The following is a 26,450-nucleotide window of genomic DNA, read 5'->3' as shown; positions in this document are numbered from 1 at the left end:
AATATCATTAAGCCTGAGTGAGCTAGTCCGCTATCAAGCTAAATAGCCAACTCAACTCTTACTTACTTACTCTCATGAGCCAAACTCGCGGGCACACGTTAGCACGGGAGTAGACAGATATATTCATAGCAAGGTGATCTAGCCCGCTAACGAGCTAGGTAGCTAACTCTGTGAAGTCTCAGTGAGCTAGCCCGCTAACGAACTAATAGCTAACCTCGCGGCAGTAAGCGAGAGAAGGTATAATACAGTGTAGCTGTGATTTTAGGTTGATCAGGTGAACTGGTGGTGCCATGCAGGACAGCAGCATGCACGGTGTTCAAATGATAACTGAGTGAGCTAGTGGAACTATTGTATTTCAATACCGCATTAAACAGAGAACATTTGACTTCTTTGCCTGAATTAACAATGTTGAAGTGGTCCCACACCGCACTTCTTTTCGCTCGCTTCATTTTGTTTTCAACCGGTCTCTCGCGCTAGCGCCCTCTAGCGATTAATCGTGATTAATACATTTTGATCGAGCAACCTCTTAATCGACAATTAATCTAAAGTCGATTAATCATTTGCATCCCTAGTGGGTATCCAAACTATACCCAAAGTATAATCTGCAGCCGGATTCAAATGAATGCACTTCAAAGTACACTTTGAAGTTCTTTCTGTCATAATCATTCATCCATACTACATCCTAAATGTTTGCCTGCTGGTGTAACTGAGTCTGTGTCTGTCTTGTGTTTACCTGTACACAGGCTGCATCTCCCGTGCAATTCCAATAACAGCTTCTGGTTGGAACTGGTTGAACTCCTGGAAGAGGTCTCTGATGTTGCACCGATACTTCAGGTCCAAATCCAGCTGCACAATACGCTTCATATCTGTCAAGAGAAAGCCGAGAGAGACCAGTGTGATTTGGTAATCGCACAAGACAAAAAATGCTGACAATCAGATCTATGTGGAATTTATTTCAACACTGAAAACAATACCATACAAAACTATGAAGGGGTACTATTACCAGATATTACCTAACTTTTTTAGGTCAATGTATCAATTATTTCCTCTCCTCTTACTTGTGTCATCAATTAGGGAACATGGCCAGGCAGATTTGAAAGGCCACTGATGCTACCCTCAGGAAAAACTTCTCTGCTAACTCTCCGAATGTTGTCAAAAAGGGCATAACTACCAGGTCTTTAGCTTTTGGTCACAAGATTAAACAACGAAATATGATTACTAGGCCTTTGACGTTGGTGATGTCAGCAGACCCTACAAGGGCCTAATCAAGAGCCTTAAAGTCCAAATAACAGGTCTCGGGTACAACTAAGCGCACAAAACCCACTGCCGAGTGCTGCCATTGTGACGTCTGACCATTCAGACAATACTGTTGACTTGGGAAGGAAAACACACGATGGGAACTAATCTTGTTGAACCTAGAACAATGAGGGCTGACCTGACACAAACCCAGACGGGACTGCAGCGATTCGCCGCAGGAGGATTTCGGACTGATGTCTGTCCAAACAGGCGCCCGGAAATCAACTAAAACCGCAGAGTGTCAATCCCCTCTCTTCCCCAGCTGCATTAAAAACAAGGAAGTCCACCAAACAATGCCTTTGCATGAGTTCAACAGTCGAAGATAAGAGACGAGGCGACAGCGGACAGACACCTCATAAGCCTGCCGAAAGACCACGCTCACACCGAGACAGTTGTCTGTTTACAGTACACTGTTTTGTTCGTTACTTTTCTTTTGGGTAGAAGCAAAATCCACATTTACTGTTACTGTGCAAAACTTTAAGGTACTTGTGAAAAGTTTTGTAAATTCAGAACGTTTTCAAAACAATAACATGAATAAAAGGTTTTAATTTATATATTAACAATATACAAAGCACACAAAACAGAAAAAAATCAATGGTCAAATCAATATTTAGTATGACCATTCTTCAAAGCGTTACTGATTCACTTAGTGCACTTGTGCAGTTTTGTAAGGCACTCGATTGGAGAATTTGTCACAATTCATCAATGAACTTCAGCTGTTTCAATGATGTCGGTCTTCATTAATTCCCAGACTGAAACAATGATGTTGAGACCAGGGCCTGGGAGCAACACGATCTGTTGCAGGACCCTTGGTTCCTCTTTGTGGTGACAATAGGTTTTATGACACACACACACAGACACACACAGACACACACAGACACACACAGACACACACACACACACACACACACACAGGTTTCCATGATATGGGGCAAGTCCTAATCAGGGCACACTGCATGCTCCAAGCCTAATGAGCAAAAAAAAAAACGAGGAGTGGTCAAGTAGAGGAGAATGGATTGTTGGAGATCTTTAAGGTAATCATGGCTCAGCTGGTTGAAGCTTGGCACTGTCAGTAAGGTCACTGATTAATTTCCCGGTGCTCATGAGCTGACCTTCTGATGATAGTGCCCAATAGATGAATTATTAAATGTGAATGTGTTTTAGAAGCCTGGAGGCTATACTATACTGGTGGTTGAAGGTTCCCTTCTGTGTTTAATGGGAGTTTAATGTATATTCTCTGTTTGTGGAGACAGAGGGGAAAACAAGTCTTACTTAACAGACTGAACTGTACTGAACAGAAAGTAGGTCAACATCGTTATGTCCCTAATACTGTGGCTTATGCTTGCGTTTTAGAGCATTCTGAAGAAGCTTAATGAGAAAAATATACATTAAAGGGGCTATTACTATTTCATAACTAGGAATATAGGTCACATGCCATTAGCATGAGTATTAGTTTTGTGCTACTTCATCAGAAATATTACTTTAGTAATAGCTAAGTCTTGGCACCAAAGTAGGTACTTCAAACTGACAAACAGTTTTATCACCCCTTTTAATACAATATACAGTCAGTCTTGATTGATGGATTTAGTAATGATTAAGTGAGTTTCACTGTGTTTTCCACAAGAGTTGCACTAAACCAAACTTTTAACTTATGTACAAATTGAATGCTTAGTATTCTGTCACAGGCACTTTGTTGTTTTGAGAATAACATTGGTTTTTAAAAAGCCTTGTCAATAACATTCAACTGTGCACGTCCACCACAGTATTACAGAGTATTTCATATCTTTGACGTACATGCTCAAAACGTTTTAATATCTCACCAACGTCAGTGGTAATCTCTACATCAGACAAATGAATGGTGTGCAAGGTCTGACACATCATGGTATGCACACACACAGACTTCAGTGGCTCTGATCATGCACTGATTTGCTAAACTTGATGTCCATTCAACTCGAGTGGCGCTTGTTAAGACTCATCAGGTCGGTGGGGAAGTTCATACGAGAGCAGCTAGAATGTAGGTCACAGGACCGGAGGCCTCGCTTTTCCAGCAGCGCAGTCCACAATGCCTTTAACAACAGAGGGCCCACTGTTTCCTGAATACAGGTCAAGACAGTTACAGCAGCTACCATGTGAAGCCTACAACAATGTGATATTCGTGTCTCCAACATGGAAAGGTTAGGCTTAAAATTGGCAGCCCACATTAAAGTCTGTTGTTAAGAATTTGTCATTTTGTACATTTTGGGAATTTTAGACAACCTTGTAATACTTTGTTGCGTGACCTATATATTTCACTGGTCTTCCTGGAGATCTATTGGTCACAACTTCTTGTAAGACATGCAAGACACTAAAGATGGCACAGCGCCAACTGCATGTCAGCACCTGCATCAAACTACAACCACTGTCCAGCCAGGATAAAACCAAACCAGCAGGCAGGCAGGCAGGCAGGGGCATCAATTAATTGGCAGGTTAAATTACATGTTTTGGAAGAAGGCAGAAATGGAATGCAGAGACAGATGTTTCATGGGTATTCGAGTACTCTACATTCTATAATAGGCAGTAAGGAACCTTACCTTACCTTCCAAACACCAACAACAGCATAGCTGGCACTGATAAAAGCCTCGCTAACATTGTAACTTGTGTCTTTTGGAAAATAGTTGGCGATGTTGTGCTCTGACAGCTTTTCTTCGTTTCTTTTTGGTGGGTGCACCAAAGCCCAACCTTTTCACTTGTGATTATCAAGGAAGGATCTACTACCTCAAATTCAACGTACCAACTGTCAATAACAATACTCTGTGTATGGCACAAACCAACACAGTATTAAAACCCCTTGAAATGTAAGGGACTAAGACAATCAAACTGACAATTTTGTATAAATGGTTTTGATGAAAGGAGATGCTTCAGCCATTTTAGCACACTGGTCCTACTGGACATTTGGTTCAATTCACTGGAGGCTCACAGGCAGCACTATGATCACTCACTGGCCCATTTCTCAATTTCCGATTCTTACTGAACTTTTCAAGGCTTTTTTGTCTCCTCAAAAAAACAAAATTGCCTTGTCAGACATGAGATTACCCCCTTTTTCCCCCTGAGAGTGTCCAGACAAAGTCTTCTCCAGGAGTGAAAAAATAAGGCTTTCCCAACACACTCCACCGCCAGCAATGTCACTCAGTGTCGGACTTCCACACTAAAACACTGTCTCAGTTCAGGCTCTTATTGACTGAGCCTTCAGACAGGGATCGATCGCTGGGACAAGCCTGGCGGGGGATAAGGGGATATTAATGTGAGCAGACAGGCCCCCTCTGGGCCGTACAGGGAAATGCACAGTGATTCCTCTAAGGCCTCCAGGAGAGGGAAGGGATGGTCTTTTGAAGTCCTGTCTCCTGGCCAGAGGGTTGTTTTCGGACGGCTACATACTATTAGGGAATGCCTCCCGATAGCAGCTATCACACCATATACAACCGTAGTCTAGGGGTAGGCGATCCCACTGTCTACCGGAGAATCCCCTAATTTATATGCGTTGCATAGACTTGTTAGTCAGAGGTGTTCGATGATAGGTGTCTGTGGTGTGCCAGAGGAAGTTGCCAGCTTACCTTGGTATGAGGCTTGGCCAGCCCAGACGAATGACCCGGCACCGACTAGCCCCGTCGTAGACGCTTTGCGTTGAGAGTTCACAAATAGGGAGGAAAACAAAAGAAACAAACGCACCGAAATGTCCGATAGGCAAATAATCTCTGCAGGAGAGTTCACGGCATCAGAGCTAGGCCGTCTCTCTCTGCTTGCTACGTGATTCCACTCCGCTCTCCTGAGTGCTCCCAGGTGAGCCATTATCACATGTTGCCTCTTTTCGCTCAGCCAATGAGCAGCCTGTGTAAACCGGCACTCCCCCTGGTGTATGGGATGTGAAACTGGTAGTGTACTGTCCAGGTAATGCATCTCACTTTGCCTATCGTAACATCCCTCCCCCCTTCAAACAAAAAATCAAATCTATTTACTTTCTTCATGACTTCTTTGGACTCTTGCCAATTACTACGGGCTACCTCACAGGCAAAGTTCAGTCTGTCCTTGACCACAGCCACATACTGCAACAGCCTGCCTTGTTCCTTAGGTTCCCAACACTTTTCTTTCCGGATCTTCCTAGGCCCTCGCTCCTCATGACCATCTTTCAGAGAACTACCTTTTGACACCGTTTGCATTTCCTCCTCGGAGGCAGCATTTTCGATTACTTTAGCAAGCGAGAAGTCCTTTTGTTGTTCTTGCCTTACTGTTTCTCGGTTACCAACCAAATCAGCTGATCCCCCAAGCACTCTCCCTACTACGGTTTCGCCCAACGGAAACCCCAACTCATCCTGAGTACCTGGTACTTCTCTTTCTCTCTTTCTAGCCTGTGAGACAGCACACACGCACTGACCACCTCCGGATTCTCTGCCTCCAAGGCCTGCGCTTCTGGAACTTCACACGGTGACCTGCTCCCTACTGGGTTGATATAGACTTGATCCCCTGCAAGGTCATTGCCAAGCAGCAACTGTATGCCCTCTACTGGCAGCGAGGGTACTACTCCTAACACCACATCTCCATTCACCAAGTTACTCTTAAGATGTAGCTTGTGTAAGGGCACCGCACCAATTTTCCCACCTAGTCCTTTTAACTGCACCAAACTAGTTGCCGCCTGTGTGGATAACTCCACCACTCCCTCCAGCAGCACAGACTGGGCCGCTCCTGTATCACGTAACATGGTTACAGTGACCTCTGGCTCACCCTCACTGAGAGACAGGGCCCCCGTAGACACAAATCCACTGAAGATTCCAGGGGTAGTACCTACTTGAGTCGTCGCATTAGCCACTTGGGTCTTGATATTAATAATCCCCATCGATTTTGGAATGCCGTTTGTTTCCCACACAGGAGGAGATTTCTCCCTTCGCCCCGGACAACTAGATTTCATGTGCCCTGGCTTTCTACAGTAGTAGCAAATCACTTCTCTTATCTCTCTAGCCTCTCTCCAGGGAGGAGATCTAGAGGCCCTTAGATTTCTACGATACGACCTATCGCTAGAGGGTCTATAACCACCATCTATATCATCAGTGGGACTACTCTGCTCTGCTGGCCATCTTCTCGCCCCTCCAGGTCTTTCTCTCGGCTCCACTTCCCTCTGTGTCAATTCATACGAGTCTGCTAGCATAGCAGCCTTACGGAGATCACCTACCCCTTGAGCATTGAGGTACATCTGTATGTGGCCTGGGATACTACCTTTAAACTGTTCTAACAGCATTAACTCCTTCAACTCTTTAAAAGTAAACGTCTCAGAGCCCTTCAACCACCTCTCGAAAACAACCTCCTGTCCAAAAATGTTTCTCCGGGTTCACGCCTAAGGGATCTGAATATCTGACGATGCCCCTCAGGAACCACCTCATAAGCCCTGAGAACCACATCTTTGATCACCCTATACTCTGTGCTCTGAGCTGGATCTAGTGCCACATACGCCTCTTGGGCCTTACCGATAAACGCGCTTTGCACCAAGATTGGCCACTTTTCCACTGGCCATTGTAATTCTGATGCTATTTTCTCAAATGCATCAAAAACAACTTCTACATCATCGGTGTTAAATTTCGGCATCAGTTTCAGACAACAACTCACACTAAACCTGGATTCATGTGTGCGTTGATATTGACTATCGGTGCTTTTAATTTTTTCACGCTCAACCTCCAGCTTAGCTCGCTCAGATTGACCTTGCTGCTCAATTCTTGCTAGCTCTACCTGCGTTTCAACTCTATCTTAGCTTTTAGATCTTCTGTTTCTGACCCAGTGAGACCAAGCTGTTTAATAATAAAGTCGATCGTTTCAAGCTTTTTAAAATTGTGGTCCATGTCAATATCCTGAAATTCCGCTACCTTGCAGAGTTCTGCCTTGGATAACTTTAGCCAATCCTTTCGAACAAGCTCTTTCGAAAAAACTCCGCTGGATTGAACGTCATTGTGCTACTACCAATCAACCCACCGCAAGGAGAAAACACGTTGTGAATAACAAGCGTCAAACCCCACACTTGCCTACCTCCTGACTTCAATTTACTCACCACGACGTTAACCACGCCGTGCAAAAACTCTATATGAGGTACAATCGGCCTCCCATCAACTATTATGTCGCCCAAACTGCAATGACCGCAACCAGCTGTTCACTGCGCGAACTCGCAGTTTTGAAAAACAAACCTGTTGGTTATCCCAGACGATTTCAGAGCCCAACCATAGTTAAACGGCCTCACACAGTTTCCAAAACATCGCGTTGCCACCCGCAGTTTTTCCACTAAACAAGACCATTTACTCAGCCTTCCGTTGAATGAACCAACACCGACTAACTAGCCTACTACTGTTCCACCACGACCGTGGCCTCAATGCATCACCAATCCACCACCATTTACAAGTCAATCTAACTCACAGTTTGAGATCAATCTTGGACGAGCGCCCACTTATTAGGGAATGCCTCCCGATAGCAACTATCACACCGTATACAAACGTAGTCTAGGGGTAGGCTATATCTGGATCCCACTGTCTACCGGAGAATCCCCTAATTTATATGCGTTGCATTGTTAGTCAGAGGTGTTCGATGATAGGTGTCTGTGGTGTGCCAGAGGAAGTTGCCAGCTTACCTTGGTATGAGGCTTGGCCCGCCCAGACCAATGACCCGGCACCGACTAGCCCCGTCGTAGACGCTTTGCGTTGAGAGTTCACAAATAGGGAGGAAAACAAAAGAAACAAACGCACCGAAATGTCCGATAGGCAAATAATCTCCGCAGGAGAGTTCACGGCGTCAGAGCTAGGCCTTCTCTCTCTCTGCTTGCTACGTGATTCCACTCAGCTCTCCTGAGTGCTCCCAGGTGAGCCATTATCAAATGTTGCCTCTTTTCGCTCAGCACATGAGCAGCCTGTGTAAACCGGCACTCCCCCTGGTGTATGGGATGTGAAACTGGTAGTGTACTGTCTAGGTAATGCATCTCACTTTGCCTATCGTAACAATACCTATGACTGTGCTGTTCATGGGCCATGGGGGGTAAGGGAAGTGCCATGTTGCAAGTTATCACACCCCTGGTTGGGTGTAGTGTCAACTACAGCATTGGTAAATGTGCAACAACTATCCTTTATCCTGACTTCTATGAGTCACGGAGCATAGATGAAATATTCACAGGCAAAGTGAAAAAGAGGAAAACGGTCTAGATGACATCATGAAGTTGTAACTTTGTGACAGCCTGGGCTTTTCATATAAATGGCAAAAGAGTCAAAACAAGTGAATAAAAGGGGATTCCAGGCTCCTGACTGGAGAAAATTCTAAGTGAGATCCTCCATATTTGTCAAATAACACAATGGGCATTTTCTTTTCAACGTTGAACCTTGTGAGAGTTCCTGGAAGAACCCACCATGAAGCTTTGCCCATTAGCTTCCGGAGTGTGCCAGACTTGGGTCAAAGGCCACCTGTTCAATGTGATTCCCTCTTGAAATCACACATCAACTCCTCGCTTTGCTCATGTAGTCATTATAGCTTCTGACCTTGTGCAAGTGTGGGTTGGGAGCTGATTAATACATTACCCATTAGCAAATGATGGCTGGGCTATTCACATAAAAAAAACACTACAAGTGTGTTTTTTGGTGTGGAGGCAGTCATCCTATTTCTTGGTTGGAGTGCTCACAAGGACACTTGTGTTTTCAGTAAGCCATTCAATCTATTTGTTGAGTGCATCCCTGTTCCTGTGTCTCGTATTTTCTCTCTCTGACAGACAGAGAGACAGGCGCGCGCGCACACACACACACACACACACACACACACACACACACACACACACACACACACACACACACACACACACACACACACACACACTTCTTCAAAGACCCCAGGTCTCCATAGTGCTCGCCAAAAGACTCGCCACTTGGTTGAACAAGTAAAAGTGACCAAGTAAAAAAAACAACCACAGCAAACACTTAGAACCATTTACATTTTGGCCTTTGTAACAATTGGCCTGGAAATCTGGGGGAAAAAAATAAAGTCAACCACAGAAAACCATCCTCTACCAAGGGTGGATATAATCATAATTCATGCTACTGAATGGGATGACTTTTCGAAATTGTATAATTATTCTAAAAATTGTTTATTTGTTATCCTACCGAGGGCCGACACAGTAGACATGTAGGGCAGACATAAAAGGGTGCCAGAAATGTTTGTTGACTTTCAACTTTTACAGAGCCTCAACGTGGCACAAGTGTTCACCCACTACAATGCCTTGACCGGTCAAAATGTTTTGTCTGGTTGTCGGGGAATACAACTTTCCTTTACTTCTCTGTATCTCCTTGGCTGGTCTGTCGACTGGTCTTCCATGAATGGCACAAATGTGTTGACGGGCAACAGAACACAAATGGCACATGTTGCCCTGTTAACCGCACTCTGTTTTTCTAAAAACATCTCAAAGGAAACTCAAGTGCCCAGAACACAGGAACCAGGTTACTAGAGGATGTCAAAAAAAGAGAGAAATACAGAAAAAGAAAAAAAAGAAAACAATACAGCCAAGAGGCAGAAATGAAGGCAGTTGTGCAGGGATGAAATGATCTCTGTATTAAATGCTGGCGTCTACAAGAGCTCCACCTATTCTCACTCCTCCCCTCCCACATCTATTTGTTTCCAGTAACTCTTAACTCAAACTCCTACGCTATACTGATCAAACATTTTGCAAAAAAGCAAAACGGAAAACATTACACATGTCGCAGTCGATAAGCAGAAGTGGAAAAGATCAAATCAACCTAGATGAGCAAAACAACTGGGATATTACTGGGCTGCAACCAGGGTGCATATCATTAAGGTGCAACTAGAGTGCATATCATTAAGGTGCAACTAGGGTGCATATCATTAAGGTGCAACTAGGCCCCATATCATTGACCTTAAGGATGAATGCCAATCATCAGAAAGGAAGCCTACTTTCGTAATCTTCTCTTGCGCTCACTTCTGTTCTTTAACCTCAAACCTGGCCCATGGCCTCCAGTCCTCAGTTTCAGTTCAGATGGTGCTGAACAAAAGCCTGAGCTTGGGTGTGAAAGGGGCGCGCCTGCAGAGGCCCGGTGCAGCCTGAGGTGGAGCGAGCCAGATGACGCAACAGTGGAGTGAGTGCAACCCCTCACTGCCACAAGCAGGCTAAACATCTACCCATGCAATGCTCTCCCAGCAACCCCATACTAATACATGAACAGACACACACAGACACAGACACAGACACAGACACAGACACAGACACAGACACAGACACACACACACACACACAGTACAAATCAGTGCCTTACTATTTGCCAGCAGCTATGACAGCTCCACTGGTGCAAAAAAGGCTCAATGTTGTGGCAGTGCTTAAGCAGTACAAATCTAGCATTCTTCTTGGACAGTCCTAATGGACTTGAAGGACCTTCCCCAATTTAACAGGAATACTCTCTGAAGGCTCACATGAGACGAGCTATTGCCGGTCATCTTGGAGGTTTGTGGTTATTTAATGAACAAGCATCCCTCCTAAAAAGGAGTCTTTAGTCTCAACACTAATACGTTACAGATTTTTTTTGGGATGACTGGTTGATAAGATCAAATGAAGACTGATAAATCATTAATAGATAGATGACAAGATTGCTAGACAGAGAGACCATCAGAGAGACAGGTAGAGAGACAGGTACGATAGATAAATACATAAGGACAAAATCACAAAGAAGTGCCTGGATTCAAGTCATGTGTTGAAAGTAGCTGAAAAAACATTATGGCACCTGTCAGACGGTCAGAAATCAGTACTTTTTGTGACTGATGAGCCTATATTGATAATTGAGACTTACTCTATGGCTTTTGACAATGCAGATACTATATGAAAGTGTTGAGCAGGCGTTGGGGTTATTCAAAAGAAAAACACAGACACCCTCCTCACCTGCTGGCATGATCCGATGCATGGCCACCGACAGGAAGAAGATGGAGTCGCTGTAGTAGGCCCCAGAGCCTGCACTGAAGTGCTTCTGCATGGCCTCCACGATGGGGAAGAGCTTCTCCGTCAGGACTGCCACATCATGGAACACCACCTGCAGCATTAGAGGACACAAATCAGCACCCGTCCAGGCCATCCGGACAACGTGATGCCATAACCACTGACTGACAATGACTTCACTTCCGTCGGCTTTGACTTCGGGCACCTGGCCATTGCTTTCAAATATAATCTAGAAAAGACAAGACAAGCTATAGACAGTGAACATTACAATTACAACAAAACAGAAGATATTACAGAAGATATACACTAGCTTTTCACTAGCTTTTTGCACTAGCTTTACAACACAAGCTCCTAAAAAACAGTGGGTGGAGTGTACGTGTGTGTGGGTGTTAACCAATATGAGGTTGAAAATGAATATGAAGGCTTAACTGAAAGTTGCAACACATTCAAGCTTTGACTTGATTTAAAAAATAAATAATTTGGTTAATTCTACATGAAAACCCCATTTTTAGTCCTTTGATTGAGAAGGCTTACAATCCATGTGCAAATACTTTTTAACAAGGATTTTCCAGAGAGTGAACTAAAAATAGGAAGAAAAAGTCAATAAATGGAACTGACATCGCTGCCGTTTGCTGATGATATCTTGACATTCTCACTGCAGCCGGACAAAATGTTAATAGAGAACAAGGGCAATACCCAAATGCCAAAGTGTTCCCCTTTGATGGTGACATTCCACCGTTTCGCGATGACTCAACATCACCTTAACCCACCTGTGGCAGAAGGGTGCAGATAGCACACTCCCACACAACAAGCTTTAAACAACGGAGTACATAAACATAACTACATATCCCGATTAAATTGGTTTTTCATATTTCAATTATATATATATATTTTTCTTTAAGGAAACAGTCAGGGAAAGAGACACACAGAAGTACAGAGTATCTGAGCAGAATGTGATGATGCCATGACACAGAAGAGGATGTGAATAAAGGTGCAACATTCCACTTATATTACACACCCCTTTCATTTAGACACACTCTCAGTGACCCTGTGTCTCTATACAGGCCCTTAAACCCTAATCCCAAACTGCACAGGGATTTGCCAATGAAGCAGGAGTGCCCATCAGATAATGTAGATCCCCCACCAGATTAGAGAAAGAGGATTGGAGATAGAGTAACCACAGATTACCATTAAATCTTTTATTCCATAGGAAACAAATATGTTTAAGAGTGTCTTGGATTACCAGCCCTCTCCCACATTAAACAGCTTCGGGAAATGATGTGGTACAAACTTCAAATTTGGGATTAAGCCTGTGCGCAAACGCAAATATGGTCATACTCTAGCCTTGGTGCCAGCCGGATTTAGCCCCACCAACAACATTTCAGGTTGGGAGTTCGGTCAGGCATTGCTCCGTTGGGGCAGAACTATGCCAGCACCAGAGCTGTTCTTACCAATCAACTTGTCAGTGCGGGCTTTATATTATGATGGACAGATGATCAACAGTAACATAATCTACCACGTCACCAAAGAGTGCTTGGGTTGAATTTGTTTTCGAAAAAATCTTAGCCCGGATACCCGCCCGAACTCCGCCCACAACATTTTTGGTCTGGGAGATTTGGTCTGGCTTTGAGCTAGTTGGGAGAGAGTATCATCGGTCAGATAAAGCCGTACCAATCAAATTGTCAGGGCGGGCTTTATACGATGATGGACAGATGATCAAGCGGTAGATTCGAAATCCTCCCAAGATGGCGGCGTATCGGGAGCTTGTAAGTGGGACAAATGTGTTTTTGCCGTCCTTCCTACGGGATCAGGTTAAAGTTTGAATGTATCAGAGGGTCATACTACGTTGCTCTGATTGGTTCTAGGTATCCAATTGAGCGAAGAGGCATTTTTTCCCCCTGGTTCGTTGAAACACGCCCCATAATCACAGCCAAATGGTTCAGTATCAGACTCATATTCTGACTAGAATTATGGGTATGTCATCGTCAGGCTAGCTAAATCTAAACTCAACATCTAAATTCCAGCAGTAAAGCAATGCAATGTCTGCCATACAGTTTCAGAAATCTTCTAAAGCACAAGGACCTGACAAAATCTAAGTAATTGTAAATTCATTTATTTTCAGTTGTCTCCACATATTAATGATCTTTAGAGTTCTAAAGAGCAATCAAATCACTCAGCTGGTCAACAAAAAGTAGTTGAGGATGGCTTCGAGCTAAATATAAGAAAGCAAAATATGACCTGTAGTCCACCAGTAAGTAGAGCCACTGTAAATATAATACAATATACATGTACTACCTATATAACTCATCATAGTGCCACTCAATAACATTATTTCATTTATAGCCTAGGGTGTGAACAATAAAGTTATCTTTGTGGAATTGTCCCAACACTGCATTGAACATTTAGCTACATAGAAAAGTCAAAGAATGTGCAGTTACAGTGAAAACAAACATAATGTGATCACTAATGCAAAACTCAAAAGTAACAATGCCTTTGCAGACCATTGTTGATGTTGTGTATTTGGAGCAAAAACTGAAAAACGACCACATAAGCCTACATGAAAACAGCCCTGTCTGCAATCATGGTGACAGCACGGCATCCATCAGTAGCCATAGCGACAGCTGCTTCATGCATCTAGGATAGGGGGAAAAGGACGTCCCAGTTTCCCTGTTTAATTATGCCCTCCACCTTGATTAGGTGTGCCCTGCACGGCCGTAGATGAAACTTAAAGTGACACTCAGTGTCAAAGTGGTGGTAAAACAGCCTCAGGATCAGTTCAGTTTGGAAATGGCCAAGAGAGATGCCAGTACCAGGTCTCTGACTGCCAGAGAACATCAGTAAAAGCCTCTATTGAATTGTGAAATGCTGGGTCTACCAACTTCACTAATGGTGTCTGGGAGAGTAGGAGAGTTAAGCTTCTACTAAATATGTGATACGTAAAGCTCTGTTCACACTGCCTACTGGAAGAAATGTCCTCCACAGAGTAACAAGGGTATGAGACAGAGGGAATGGCAAGGAAAGAGTAAGGAGTATAACAGTATATGATGGAGAAAAGGTGAAGAAGTAAGTTTATAGCTATTTAGTTTAGTGGGCTCTCAGAAAGCAATTGTGGAATGATTGCCTTATCCACAGGAGTCACTAACTACCTTAATCTTCATAACAGGCTGGGCACTGATTGCAGGAATCCCGGCTGAGATCAGGCTACTCTGAATCTGTGCTTAAAAGCTTCATACAAAAATTCACAATGAAATAAGGAGGTTACGTTAAAACAAACAAGTCATTCCATAAGAAAACCTTTCCATGACTCCATTGTTGTTAAATCATGCCTGAATGAAAAGAATCTGAGAACTTCCTGTCCATAAAAAAGGAAAAAGATCCAGCTTCGCAAAGTCCAGAGACAAGAATACATTTTGAATAAAAGATTACTTTTGAGTACGAGAGCTGTGAAAAGACAGTAAAACCCTATGCAATCATGCACTTCAAACCCTTATATCACACTCACTATATAGCCCATGTGTCATGTGACAGGCTGCTACAACCAATCAGAGGTGGTGCACAAAAAAGGAAGCCAAAATTGGGCAAGATTTCCTTTTCCTAAGCAGCAGGGAAGCTTGGCTCCTCCTGACATTGAGCATGAGTGGGAGGAGAGGGGTTGTTGAGGGGTGGTGGTAACAACCAGGGGAGTAACCTTACCTTACCTTTGGAGTTCCAAAAGCCCTGCTAACCTGCCAAGAGCTCCTGGGATGAACCATCAGCCCAAGTGAATAACATGAGGCCAAACAAGTTTTAAGCCCACGTGGTCCCAGGGAAGGCTTGGTGTTAATTCTGGTGTGAAAGCCTTGCTCTGGGCTATACTGTGTAGTATTTTATTATTGTGTGATGTTTCATGGCTGGAATTGCATGGCGTGAGGTGCAACATCAGTGGGAAGACCATTACTATTGTTGTTAATTCAAGCCCAAGACACAAGGACTAGTTCTAGATCTATTGTTGGTGGACTGAAATATATATTCTACACACATTTCCAACCTGTGGTGGAATGTTGCATTCAAAGTGACTGGTGGTGTTTTTTCTCCAGAATAAGATAATGATATTAAACTGTGACTGGTAATTAAGACGTTATTCATGCTAAGTGGGATGGGGAAAAGTCAGTATGTGCAAACCAACATGGATGGCATACATTTAAAAACGGTCACGTAGTACACGGAGGATAGAGTTTTAGCTTTATCAGTGTCCTTAAACGAGCATGCAAAAAACATAATTTCTCTTATCAAGCATGTGGGATAAATGGGATAAAATGTAGCCTGTAACTAAGGAGTAAAATATCCTGTTCAGTTTAAACGTAAAAGACGTCAAAACTTTAAGTATGAAACCACTACCAATGTGTGGGGACAATATGAGGGAAATGAGAGATCGTTGTTAAATATAGCCTAAGAGTGCAGTGGAAACACAAGTAAAATGCTAAAATTAAACAGAGCATAAAAGAGCAAGTTACCACCCACAAGCTTCAAAATGATGTTCTCTGTTTATGCAACACTTGCTTATAGGCTACATGCACTTTAAATGCTTTTAAAAAATATTTGAGATACCAATTTCCATTCAGTGTTCAACACCAATAACCCTAACCTGTTGTACCTGCCCACTACATTACTAATTCATATGAACTGCTGAAAATATATATAAAACATTTTTTGGGAGGTTTCATTCTGTGTACCCATTTGAAAACAACTCCACGGCTGCAGGCTATGAAATAAAAGGGGATTAATCAAAGTGCATTGGCAACACATGGTGGCACGCTTGGAGTGGATTACACTAAACAGGATGTTACTGTTAGCTCTGCACTCTTCCTATACTGTATGTCTGCTGATCTGAAGGGGGAGGTGGGCATGGGTAAGAAAGGGCTGGATTATATGGGTGGGTAATCTGCCTCTCTGGCTCCTTGCCACCTCTGCTAATCCACACAAACTGCACCCATAGATCCAGGCCTAGGGATCAGCCTGAGCTAAAGCAAAGATGGCAGCTATGGATGAGCAGCAGTTTTTGTTTTTATATGTTTCATCACAGTTAGTTGTCCTATTATATCATCGCTCATATTAACATATTTCTGTCCATAGGCAGATGCATTGGGATGTCAAAGAAGACAGAGAAGAACCAAAGGCCACAGCATCATATGAACACATTCAAGAGATACCTGGCTTGTCCAAACTATGAAAGCCGATGTTCTCTCATTCTTTCATTCATGGCATGTTAATTGACAACTTCTCTGCATCATGAGCAACAGTGGCATTCTTTGCATAGCTGGAGAGACTATGGAGAAACTAACCAGCGCGTGTGCCTGCAACGGTCTGACCAAGAGGTGGCAGAATTATTTAAAGGCCAATACTGCCCCCATGTGTCAAATAGGACTACACTAATGCAACGGTCTTGTATGTATATGTGTACCCACAGCAACGAGGAAAGAACCACCTACCGTTTCAGATGATCAACACATTTAAAAAAAAAAAAATGTCCTTGTTTTAAATGTGGTCAGTTAAAAAAACTTCTATGAAGCTTCTATGGATAGGCTAAACCTTAATTGTGATGGACACTGGGTTTGATAGGGATTGTACAGCCTTTTCTACTTTCTAACCAGCAGAAACATCTGTTATTTTATAAATGAGTCAGGCTATATGGGATTAGGCTGTGCCATGATATGCCCTACTTGGCAGTGATCAACTCACCTCATACTTAAAGGAGGCATCCAGCAGCAGCTCAGGCAGCAACTGCTTGCCCAGTTCCCGACTTGCCTCGTCACTCACAAAGTGGAGCACCAATACCTCCTCTTCCAGAAAACGCCCGTGTTTGGCCATCGAAAGCATCGCCACCTGGAACTTGGCCTGAAGGCCCCTGCTCTTGTCCACCTTAGTAAACATCATCAGGGCATGGAAAAGCTGCATCTCCTCAGTCTGGCTATGCGTCCTCCTCGCCCGACCTTCCTCTCCTTCCCCAGTTGCCCCCACTTTCTCCTCGTCATGCAACAACCTGGTGTCCAGTGACAGGTCAGCATCGTTGCGATTGGAGTTGTGGCTTGCCTGGGTCTGTTTGATGCGCTTGGTGGTGCTGGAGAAGTTCTGTCTCTCTGATCCGAAATAATAGAATGCAACAACTGCCAAGGCAGCGGCGAGCAGGAGGACTATTTGGTAAGATCTAAAAGTACTGATCCTCCCCATGATGCTGGTAAACAAACGCAGGGCACCCATGGCCCTGACGGTCCAGGTTCGATAGCAACTCAGCTATCTTATCTTGACACTTCCAGGAGCCAGAACGTTCGTGACACTTCTGAGGAGGGTAACTACTATAAATTCCTGTCACAGCCGATCATGCATAAGCCGACTGTTCATCTGTGCAAGTGGAGAAAACAATATGTGTCAGAGTAATGTGAACATGCTAACTTCACAATACAAAACAACTGTTACGTCAACTCAGACTTACAACCATGATAGCTAAACCTTTGGTTTGTACAGGATGTTATTACGATCTAAGTAAGTAAAAGGTCAACCCCATCACATTACTAAATGGAGACAAACATACCTCTACTAAATGGTGGCTTAACGTGACATCAACATTTTTGAACATTCCCTAACCAGAAGATCAATGACCTACCATGCAGGCTGTGTTTGAATGAAGACATGCGGCCAGACATCCAGATATCTGCTCCAATAGTCCAATAGCAAAAACGGCAGATACTTCGCTACATTTTGCCAGCGAATATTTACAATGTAATTCTAGTTATGCACAAAAATGTAAATAGGTTTCGCTTCATTATGCACTACGTTTTAGCTACACAGAAGAAACGAGTGTAGGAGAATGCGTAACGTTAAGACTACTTTGAAGTGTTTCTTACGAGGAAAAAGTTCTTCCGGGTCATTTAGCACAGCACAGACTGGTGGAAATTTCGTACTAAAACAACGCTAGAGCTGCAGGTTTTTCTAAACAAAGTGTCAAAATAATAGTCAGACCTGAAATGGCATTTGCCACGGCTCAATATTACGTATAAATTATGTGTATAGAAGGCAAGTTATGTGGCGCTGTGTCAATCATATCACACGATATAAAATATTGTCTTGTTTGTCATGTGGTGTTAACTTATAGACTGCTAGACAATGGATAGACAATGGAAAAGCATGCCGTTTATTATGTAACTGTAGGCTATTGTGTAATTTAAAATTTGTATTTATTGTATAATTTGTATTGTATGTATAATTGTATTTAGGGATGGTGAAGACAAGATGATAGTAGCCTTATAATTGTATTGTATTTTCATGAGCACGAATACATTAGCATTTAGGATGCCATATTTCTTTCATCATCTATTTTGGATGGAAATCAAAGTTGTGTGCACTGAAGTACAACATGATAACATGTAAAGAAAATATTTACGCAAAGATTCCACATTGATCCACTTTTTAATAGCATTTATATGATTCTCCATGGGGGCAATATCACATTATTTATAAGAAATCCACACATTCAGTCAGTTGTACAGTGTCATGTTATGTCAACATGTCCATATCCCCCCCCCCCCCCCCCCCCCCCCCCCCTCATTCCTTTCCCATGCTTCTCTTCATTCTTAATGTACCCAATTAAAGGTTAAAATAAGGTGTCCCTTTCATCATCTTCGGTTTTGCGTTGACGTGTAATCAACAAGCTTTTGACAGATTGCAGAAGAGCATCGTCTTCTATACCTCTTTTGAAAAACAAATCACAATACATGGGTAGTTAAGGGTAATCTTAGATCTTGGAGGGTTGGGCCTTCTCTTTAGTTCATCAAGGCAGGCCATGGCGATATGGATCATGGTTAATGAAGAACACGAACAGCTGTGGAGTTTCCAGGTACTGCAACTTTTCTCTGAATGAGCAGTGACAAACAAGGCTCCACTCCCTCAAGAACAGATATCTTTCCCCAGTAGGAAAAAAATCAATGTTTAAAAACAGCACATAGATTCAGAGATGTTGGACTCAGTGTTGAGCAGTTTAAGAAAGGACAGAAGCTGTGCCTGTTTACTCTCTGGATCAGAGCCTTTCAGAGGGTGTTGGACACCACATTTGTCACATATTCTCAGTTTAAGTTCGATTTCATTATCGTGACACTGTATACATTTTTAGAAATGTCTCATGAGTCTTACTCAGTTCTTGTAGCCTTGCTCAGCCGTTGAAAGCTGTGCGGTAAGTTACTGGGTCCTAATGTTATTGACAGTTGCCTGACAGCCAAGTCTGCTGCTAGATCTAATTTAATAATTTGGCAAAATCATTTAGCTAATTTAATACTATAAGCTAGATCCTAAGCACAAACATGGGTGGGTCAGTGTTATGCTCCCACACATGCCTCACAATAGCTTTAGTTAAGGCTTGTTGCTGGTCAATTAAATTAACTCTACTAAAAATTAACTCTTTATACTTTCTTTGTACATGTCTTTTGGATTTTTGGAGCGTAAGCAGTTCAGAATGACAACTTATGCACTTCAAGAAATTTCATCCACCATTCTCTCTCTCTCTCACACACACACACACACACTTCTGTAATTCTTGAGTGTTCTCGGTTTCCTCAGAGTCCTCAAGCAACACGAGCACTGGTGTTTGGATGAGCAACTTGTTGTGCCCTTTTGGTTTGCCACAGAATTGTCTTTTCCTGGCAAATGTCGTATCACCACAAACTGGATGACGAAATAGATTAAGCATAACACATGTGCTTGTTGGATTGTTTGTTGTTGGAAGTAAAAGCTGGTCAGATGAGTCAATTTTTATGAAGGGTTTGCTGTGGGCTTTTCTGAGAAGTAAAAGTTCTATTATTTTATTTTACCTCCTCCATAGAATTCTCCCTCCGTTTTGGACTTCATCTTACACATTTTCAGATTCATTTTCACAGAGGACATCTAAGGAAGCCATTTGATCTCCATCCTTTATACTAAGCTTCATCCCTGGGTGGTATAAGCCTTCCTGCATGCATCCTCTTATCTTTAAGTCTTTCCACTTTTGAATGTCACATTCTGATGCACAAATATGGATCATGTTCTGTGCTCCAGTTAGATGTTTGTAGAAAGACGTGAATATTAAAAAAAATGGGATTGTTCATGGCTTCAGCTGTGAACAAGGGAACAGAACATGAGACGCACCATCACAAATTACAAAGCGTCTTTTTTTCCTTCAAAGAATGACGGGCTGCAGAGGAACCTAATCACCTCATGCACATCATTAGCTCTTTTGGCAGGCCATTCCCCAGGGTTCAATGTTTTTTCTACACTTAACATCAAGAGGTAAAAAGCCATTGCATCCCCGCTCAGGGATGTAGAGATTGTCAACCCTGGATTTCAGACTGGGTCGATGTCAAGAGCACATATTTTCAACAAATTCAAAAATTGGAGATGCTGTAACAGATCTTGGTAAGTCTTGTTTGTAACTGCAATAGTATTCATAGTGATCCAAGGTGTTTTCACCACAGGTTTACCGCTTTTGTAGCATTTCACCTTGATTGTTGTTTTTTCTTAGAACTCAGGCCCTTTTTCCATTTGTTTGCTTTTTTAATCCAAAACTGTCATGTTTCTCTTTAATGCCTCTAATCCATGCCAGACAAATAAAATCTTTGGTTGTAGCTACCTCTCTCACAAAAAGTGACTTGTCCTTGGATTTCCTCAAATTGTTTATGATCTATGTGTGTGTAGATATTCTATCTGTCTTGCGTCTGGGTGTAAAATGTCTTGTTATATTTTGTGATGGCTTTGGGCAATTCCATATAGAGGTCAGAACAGCTAATGTTTGAGTAAATCACTTCTACAAATCTTGGCTGTCAAATAAACTTCCTTTCTTTTTTGAGGATTCTCATCAAAGAATCAATTTATTCTATTTCTGAAGTGATTAATAGTTGTATCACATCGTTCAATCTTGATCTCCAATAATTTCCATATGGCAAACATCTGTTGCTTTTGAAACTGCTATTCGTATGTGGATTGTTCCATTTCTACCACTGTTCTGTTTAAACATCCTGCTGCAGACAGGAAAGCCTCCTGGTTTCCATTTCCTTTCTAGGATGTTAACGTCATTTGTCCCTCCCATGTACTTGAACTTGTGCATTAATGTGATCAAATTACCTATTTCTGTGAAATGCAACAGGAAACTAGGTTGAGGCAGTTGGGGACATTTTGTTAAGGCACTTTTTCTCATGTTGGGTTGTTTTCTGTAACCCATCTGCAGGGATAGTGATTGAAGACAGTCCCCCGGCGCTCTCATCCACTACATATGACAGGACACTGGAGGCCTGATTTACTAACAGGATTGCGCCCATTTCTGGCGTAAAATAGCGGTCGTAAACATAAAACGGTATTTACTAAGGGGGCGCATTTGAGTAGAGTCGCATAATAACGCTTTGAGGGTGTGTACCTGCCAACAGGTGGGATGGCATGGAGACGTGGGTGGTAACGTAGGCGTGAAGCGCACTTTGATGGGAGGAGTGCGCCTAATGATGTATTGCGTGGAATTTACTAAACTGCCTGGCGAGCGCATGTCTCCGATTTGCGCGCTAATTCTCCGCCTCATAAAAGCACGTCTTAAAAACGTCGATATGGCAGCAGTGATAATAGCAAGGCGAAGAAAGAAGACAGAGACAGCGCACAGAAATAATTTTTTCAACTTGTATAACACATTTCACAAATCATTAGACGGTACAGGTTAACCAGCCACGCAATACTTCAATTACTGAACCAGATCAGAGACGACATCTAACCCTCCAACCGGAGATCACATTCCATTCAATCAGTTGGTAAACTCTGGACAACATTGCAAATATTGGCATCGGATCATTTCATTTACATTTACATTTACATTTAGTCATTTAGCAAACGCCTTTGTCCAAAGCGACGTACAAGGGAGAGAACAATCAAGCTAAGAGCATTAAAAACCTGGTGTAACAATAAATACTGCTTATAAAACGACATAGAAAGAATAAAAAAAGAAGTGCTGGCCTGTTACTGCTTAAGTGCAGGTTAAGCCAAGGTGCCAGTTAGGAAGGGAGGTGCTCTTTGAAGAGTTGGGTCTTCAAGAGCTTCTTAAAGGTAGAGAGGGACGCTCCTGCTCTGGTAGTGCTAGGCAGGTCGTTCCACCAACGTGGAAATACAACTGAGAATAGTCTGGATTGCCTTGCTTGCACCGGGGGCAGTGCCAGACGACGCTCACTGGATGAGCGCAGCGTCCTGGGTGTAACATTTGCCCTTACAAGAGCATTTAGGTAGGTGGGAGCAGACCCAGTAAGCACTTTGTAGGCCAGCATAAGTGACTTGAATTTGATGCGAGCAGCTACCGGCAGCCAGTGGAGCTCAGTGAGTAGCGGGGTGACATGTGCCCTCTTTGGTTGGTTGAACACCAGGCGCGCCGCCGCGTTCTGGATCATCTGTAGTGGTTTTACCACGCATGCCGGCAGGCCCGTTAGGAGGGCGTTGCAGTAGTCGAGGCGGGAACTCACCAAGGTTTGCACCAGCAGCTGGGTGGCATACTGGGTTAGGTACGGCCTGATTTTGCGGATGTTGTAGAGCGCAAAGCGGCATGACCTCGCGACAGAGGCGATGTGGGCTGTGAAGGTTAGTTGGTCGTCAATAATGACCCCAAGGTTTCTTGCTGTTTTGGATGGAGCCAGAGATAAAGAGTCAGTCTTGATGTTGATGTTGTGGTGGATGAACTGTTTGGCTGGGAAGCCAGGTTCAGCTGAAGGTGGTGGTTTTTCATCCATGTGGATATATCAGCAAGACAGTCTGAGATCCGTGCCGAAACAGTGTTGTCCTCAGGAGGGAAGGACAGAACCAGTTGAGTATCATCGGCATAACAGTGGTAGGAAAAACCATGCGAGCGGATGATAGGGCCCAGCGAGGTGGTGTAGATGGCAAAGAGAAGTGGTCCCATTACCGACCCCTGGGGCACCCCAGTGGTGAGGTGGTGGGGTTCAGATAGATGACCTTGCCATGACACCTTGAATGAGCGCCCAGAGAGGTACGATTCAAACCAGGAGTGCGCCTTGCCTGAGATGCCCATACTTGATAGTATGAACAGAAGGATGCGGTGGTTGACTGTATCAAATGCAGCTGATAGGTCAAGCAGGACGAGAACTGAGGATTGAGCTGCTGCTCTAGCTGTTTTTAAGGCCTCTGTCACAGATAGCAGGGCTGTTTCGGTGGAGTGACCGCTTTTGAATCCAGACTGGTTTGGATCGAGGAGATTGTTTGTTGACAGGAACTCTGTGACCTGTTTGGAGGCTGCCCTCTCAAGTGTTTTAGATAGGAGAGTGCGAAGTGAGACCGGTCGATAGTTTTCCACCTGAGTTTTCCACCTGGGATCGAGAGACGGCTTTTTGAGCAGCGACGTTACCTGAGCCACTTTGAATGAAGAAGGAAATGTTGCAGAATTAAAAGAGGCATTAATCACCTGTGTTATTGCCGGTAGGACGGCAGGGGAAATGGCTTGAAGGACGTTGGATGGGATAGGGTCCAGCGGGCATGTAGTTGGACGGCTACCTGCTAGGATTTTGGAGACCTCACTCTCAGTGAGAGGGGTGAAAGAGGGAAACGATGAGTTATTGATGGTAGCGCCCTTAGGGGGGGAAGACAGTTGGTTGAATTGTTTCCCAATGGCTGCCACTTTCTCTGTGAAGAAGGAAGCAAAGTTATCGGCTGTGAGGTTAGTAGCTGGGGGAGGAGGAGTAGGGTAGAGCAGAGTTTTGAAGGTGGAGAATAGTTTCCGAGCATCGGTTGCACTGTTGATTTTGTCATTGAAAAAAGTTTTCTTAGCAGCAGTGATGCTGGATGAGAAGGAGGCCAGGAGTGTCTGGTAGCTTGCAAGATCGTCCTGTGCTGCAGATTTGTGCCACTTTCTCTCAGCCGCTCTGAGATTGGAGCGCTGCGTTCGGAGGGTATCACTCAGCCATGAATGAGACTGGGAAGCTCGCGCAGGTCTGGTAGAAAGTGGACACAAACTGTCCAAGCATGAGCTTAGAGTGGAGCAGAGAGATTATGTGGCATCATTGACACCTAGTGAGGAGAAGGTGGATAAAGGTGGAAGAGTAGAGGAAACCAGGGACGAAAAGTGAGTGGGGGAGAGGTTGCGGAGGTTGCGCCGGAACGAGACCATAGGAGGAGGGACAGAGGGTTGCTCAATGAGCCGAACATCAAAGCGAATGAAGAAGTGGTCTGAGAGATGGAGAGGGGTTATGGTTAGGTTTTCCGTGGTGCAGTTCCGAGCAAGGATGAGGTCGAGCTCTTTCCCTGCTTTGTGAGTTGGGGGAGTGGGTACCTGTTGTAAGTCGAACGAGTGAACCAGGGTCCGAAAGTCAGCCGAGTTGGGATTGTCTAGGTGGATGTTCAAGTCGCCAAGGATGAGTATTGGACACTCATGGTCAGGGATGGATGACAGCAGAGTGTCCAGCTCATGGACGAAATCGCCCAGTTGTCCTGGTGGCCGGTAGATAACAATCACATATGTTTTAACAGGAGCAGTTACCATAATTGCATGATATTGCATGATATTTCAAACAGTTATAGCATCAGCAGTTGGTATATCTCAGCCTTCACTCAGCCAAATATTCACACAGGTACTCGACGCATTGCTAGTCAATACATTTCCCCACTGCCACAGCAGAAATTAGAGACATCAAACAGGACTTTTTTTTAAATCGTAAACTTTCCGAACGTAATATGATCCATTGATTGCACCCACGTCCATATATATTGTAGTGAACCCATGTCCCTTGTAGAAATTATTAATCTCGCCATGTACACATCTATATTGTTATAATAGACTGTTTATGTCACGGCCCGTCCTGGTTCACGCCCTCTGTGATCTGTATCAGTGCTGTTCCAGGTGCTCCGTGCCAGGTTTTCCCTCTGCCCTGTCTCCTGACTGACAAGCGAGGCACCCAATCACTGGTGAATGCTCTGCCACACCTGACTCCACTCCTCTCGTTTGCACGGCTTTAAAAGCACACCAGGACTGACATTCAGTGTCAGATTGTCGCGTCGTTATCCTGAGCCTTGTTGGAGAGACTACCACTGGACTATCAACCAAGCCTGTTCTCGACCCATGCCTGTTTTTGGACTCTGTTCTTTGCCTAGTGTTTTGGAGACTTTTGCCCATCTGCCTATCTGTTGCTAACCTCTTTTGTAATACCACGTGAGTCAAGTCCCTTTTGTACCACTGCCTGTGTTTTTGCCTACCTGTGTACCAACCTCTCTGCCTGTTTTTGACGACTGGATTTTGCCTAAACCTTACCTGTACCTCTGCTGTGAGGTTTGGATTTTTGCATTCCCTTTTGACTTTTCTGTTGCCTGCTGCTCCTCATTAAATACTCCTCCAACGTTCCTTTGTCTGCTGTTGAGTTCACTTCTTTTACCTGGCCTCACCGGCCCTGACAGTACAATCTGACCATGGAGAACTCAGCGGACATGGAGCGACTGCAGGCTGCTGTGGAGAGGCAGGGAGCAATGCTAGGATCCCATCAACAGGAGATTGGCCAGGTGAATCATAATCTTTTGGCGATGATGGAAAAATTCAACTCTCTGTCTATCCAGGTACAGCAACTACTGCCCAGCCCCTCTCTGGTGCCCCAACCACCAGGCCCTGCTCTTCCACCTCCCCCCTCTCCCTTCAGAGAACCAAGGCTTCCTCCACCGCAGCCATATGATGGTGACCCTGGTACCTGTCGGTCCTTCCTCTCTCAATGCTCTCTCTCTCTGGAGCTTCAGTCTCTTGCTTTCCCCACAGAACGCTCCCGAGTGGCTTATGTCATCACGCTCCTTACCGGAAGAGCTCGAGAGTGGGGAACGGCCTAGTGGGACGCTGAGGATACGTGCTGCTCAAGCTACAGGGCTTTCACGGATGAGATGAGGAGAGTTTTTGACCGCTCATTTGCCGGCAGAGAGGCAGCAAGAGAGATCATGGAACTTCGCCAAGGATCACGGTCAGTTCATGATTACGGCATAGAATTCCGTACATTGTCAACCTCGTGTAATTGGAATGATGATGCCCTGTTTGACGCATTTTTGAAGGGTTTGTCTGATCCCATCAAGGATGAGTTAGCCTCAAGGGAGCTGCCCCCAGATCTGACTAGTCTCATGGACCTGGCAGGCCGTATTGATGCCCGACTCAGGTTGAGGGGGCGGG

At 44.0% G+C, this 26,450-nt stretch overlaps 1 protein-coding gene across 1 annotated transcript in view; it reads right to left on the bottom strand.

The window, feature by feature from the left end:
- xxylt1 (xyloside xylosyltransferase 1) overlaps positions 1 to 17,515 on the bottom strand; it is a gene marked incomplete at both ends in the record, with an annotated part of 45,092 nt that extends 27,577 nt beyond the window's left edge. Inside the window, 3 exons of the mRNA XM_080860837.1 lie at positions 734 to 866; positions 11,225 to 11,372; positions 16,997 to 17,515. Coding sequence (XP_080716963.1) covers positions 734 to 866; positions 11,225 to 11,372; positions 16,997 to 17,515 — 800 coding nt within the window. The remainder of the gene's footprint in view (positions 1 to 733; positions 867 to 11,224; positions 11,373 to 16,996) is intronic.
- Between the last annotated feature and the right edge of the window lie 8,935 nt (positions 17,516 to 26,450).

This window comes from Sprattus sprattus (genome assembly GCF_963457725.1).
Source record: "Sprattus sprattus genome assembly, chromosome: 2".
Taxonomy (NCBI): domain Eukaryota; kingdom Metazoa; phylum Chordata; class Actinopteri; order Clupeiformes; family Clupeidae; genus Sprattus; species Sprattus sprattus.
Note: the sequence above shows the minus strand (reverse complement) of the source record. Positions and strands in the feature narration are given on the sequence as shown.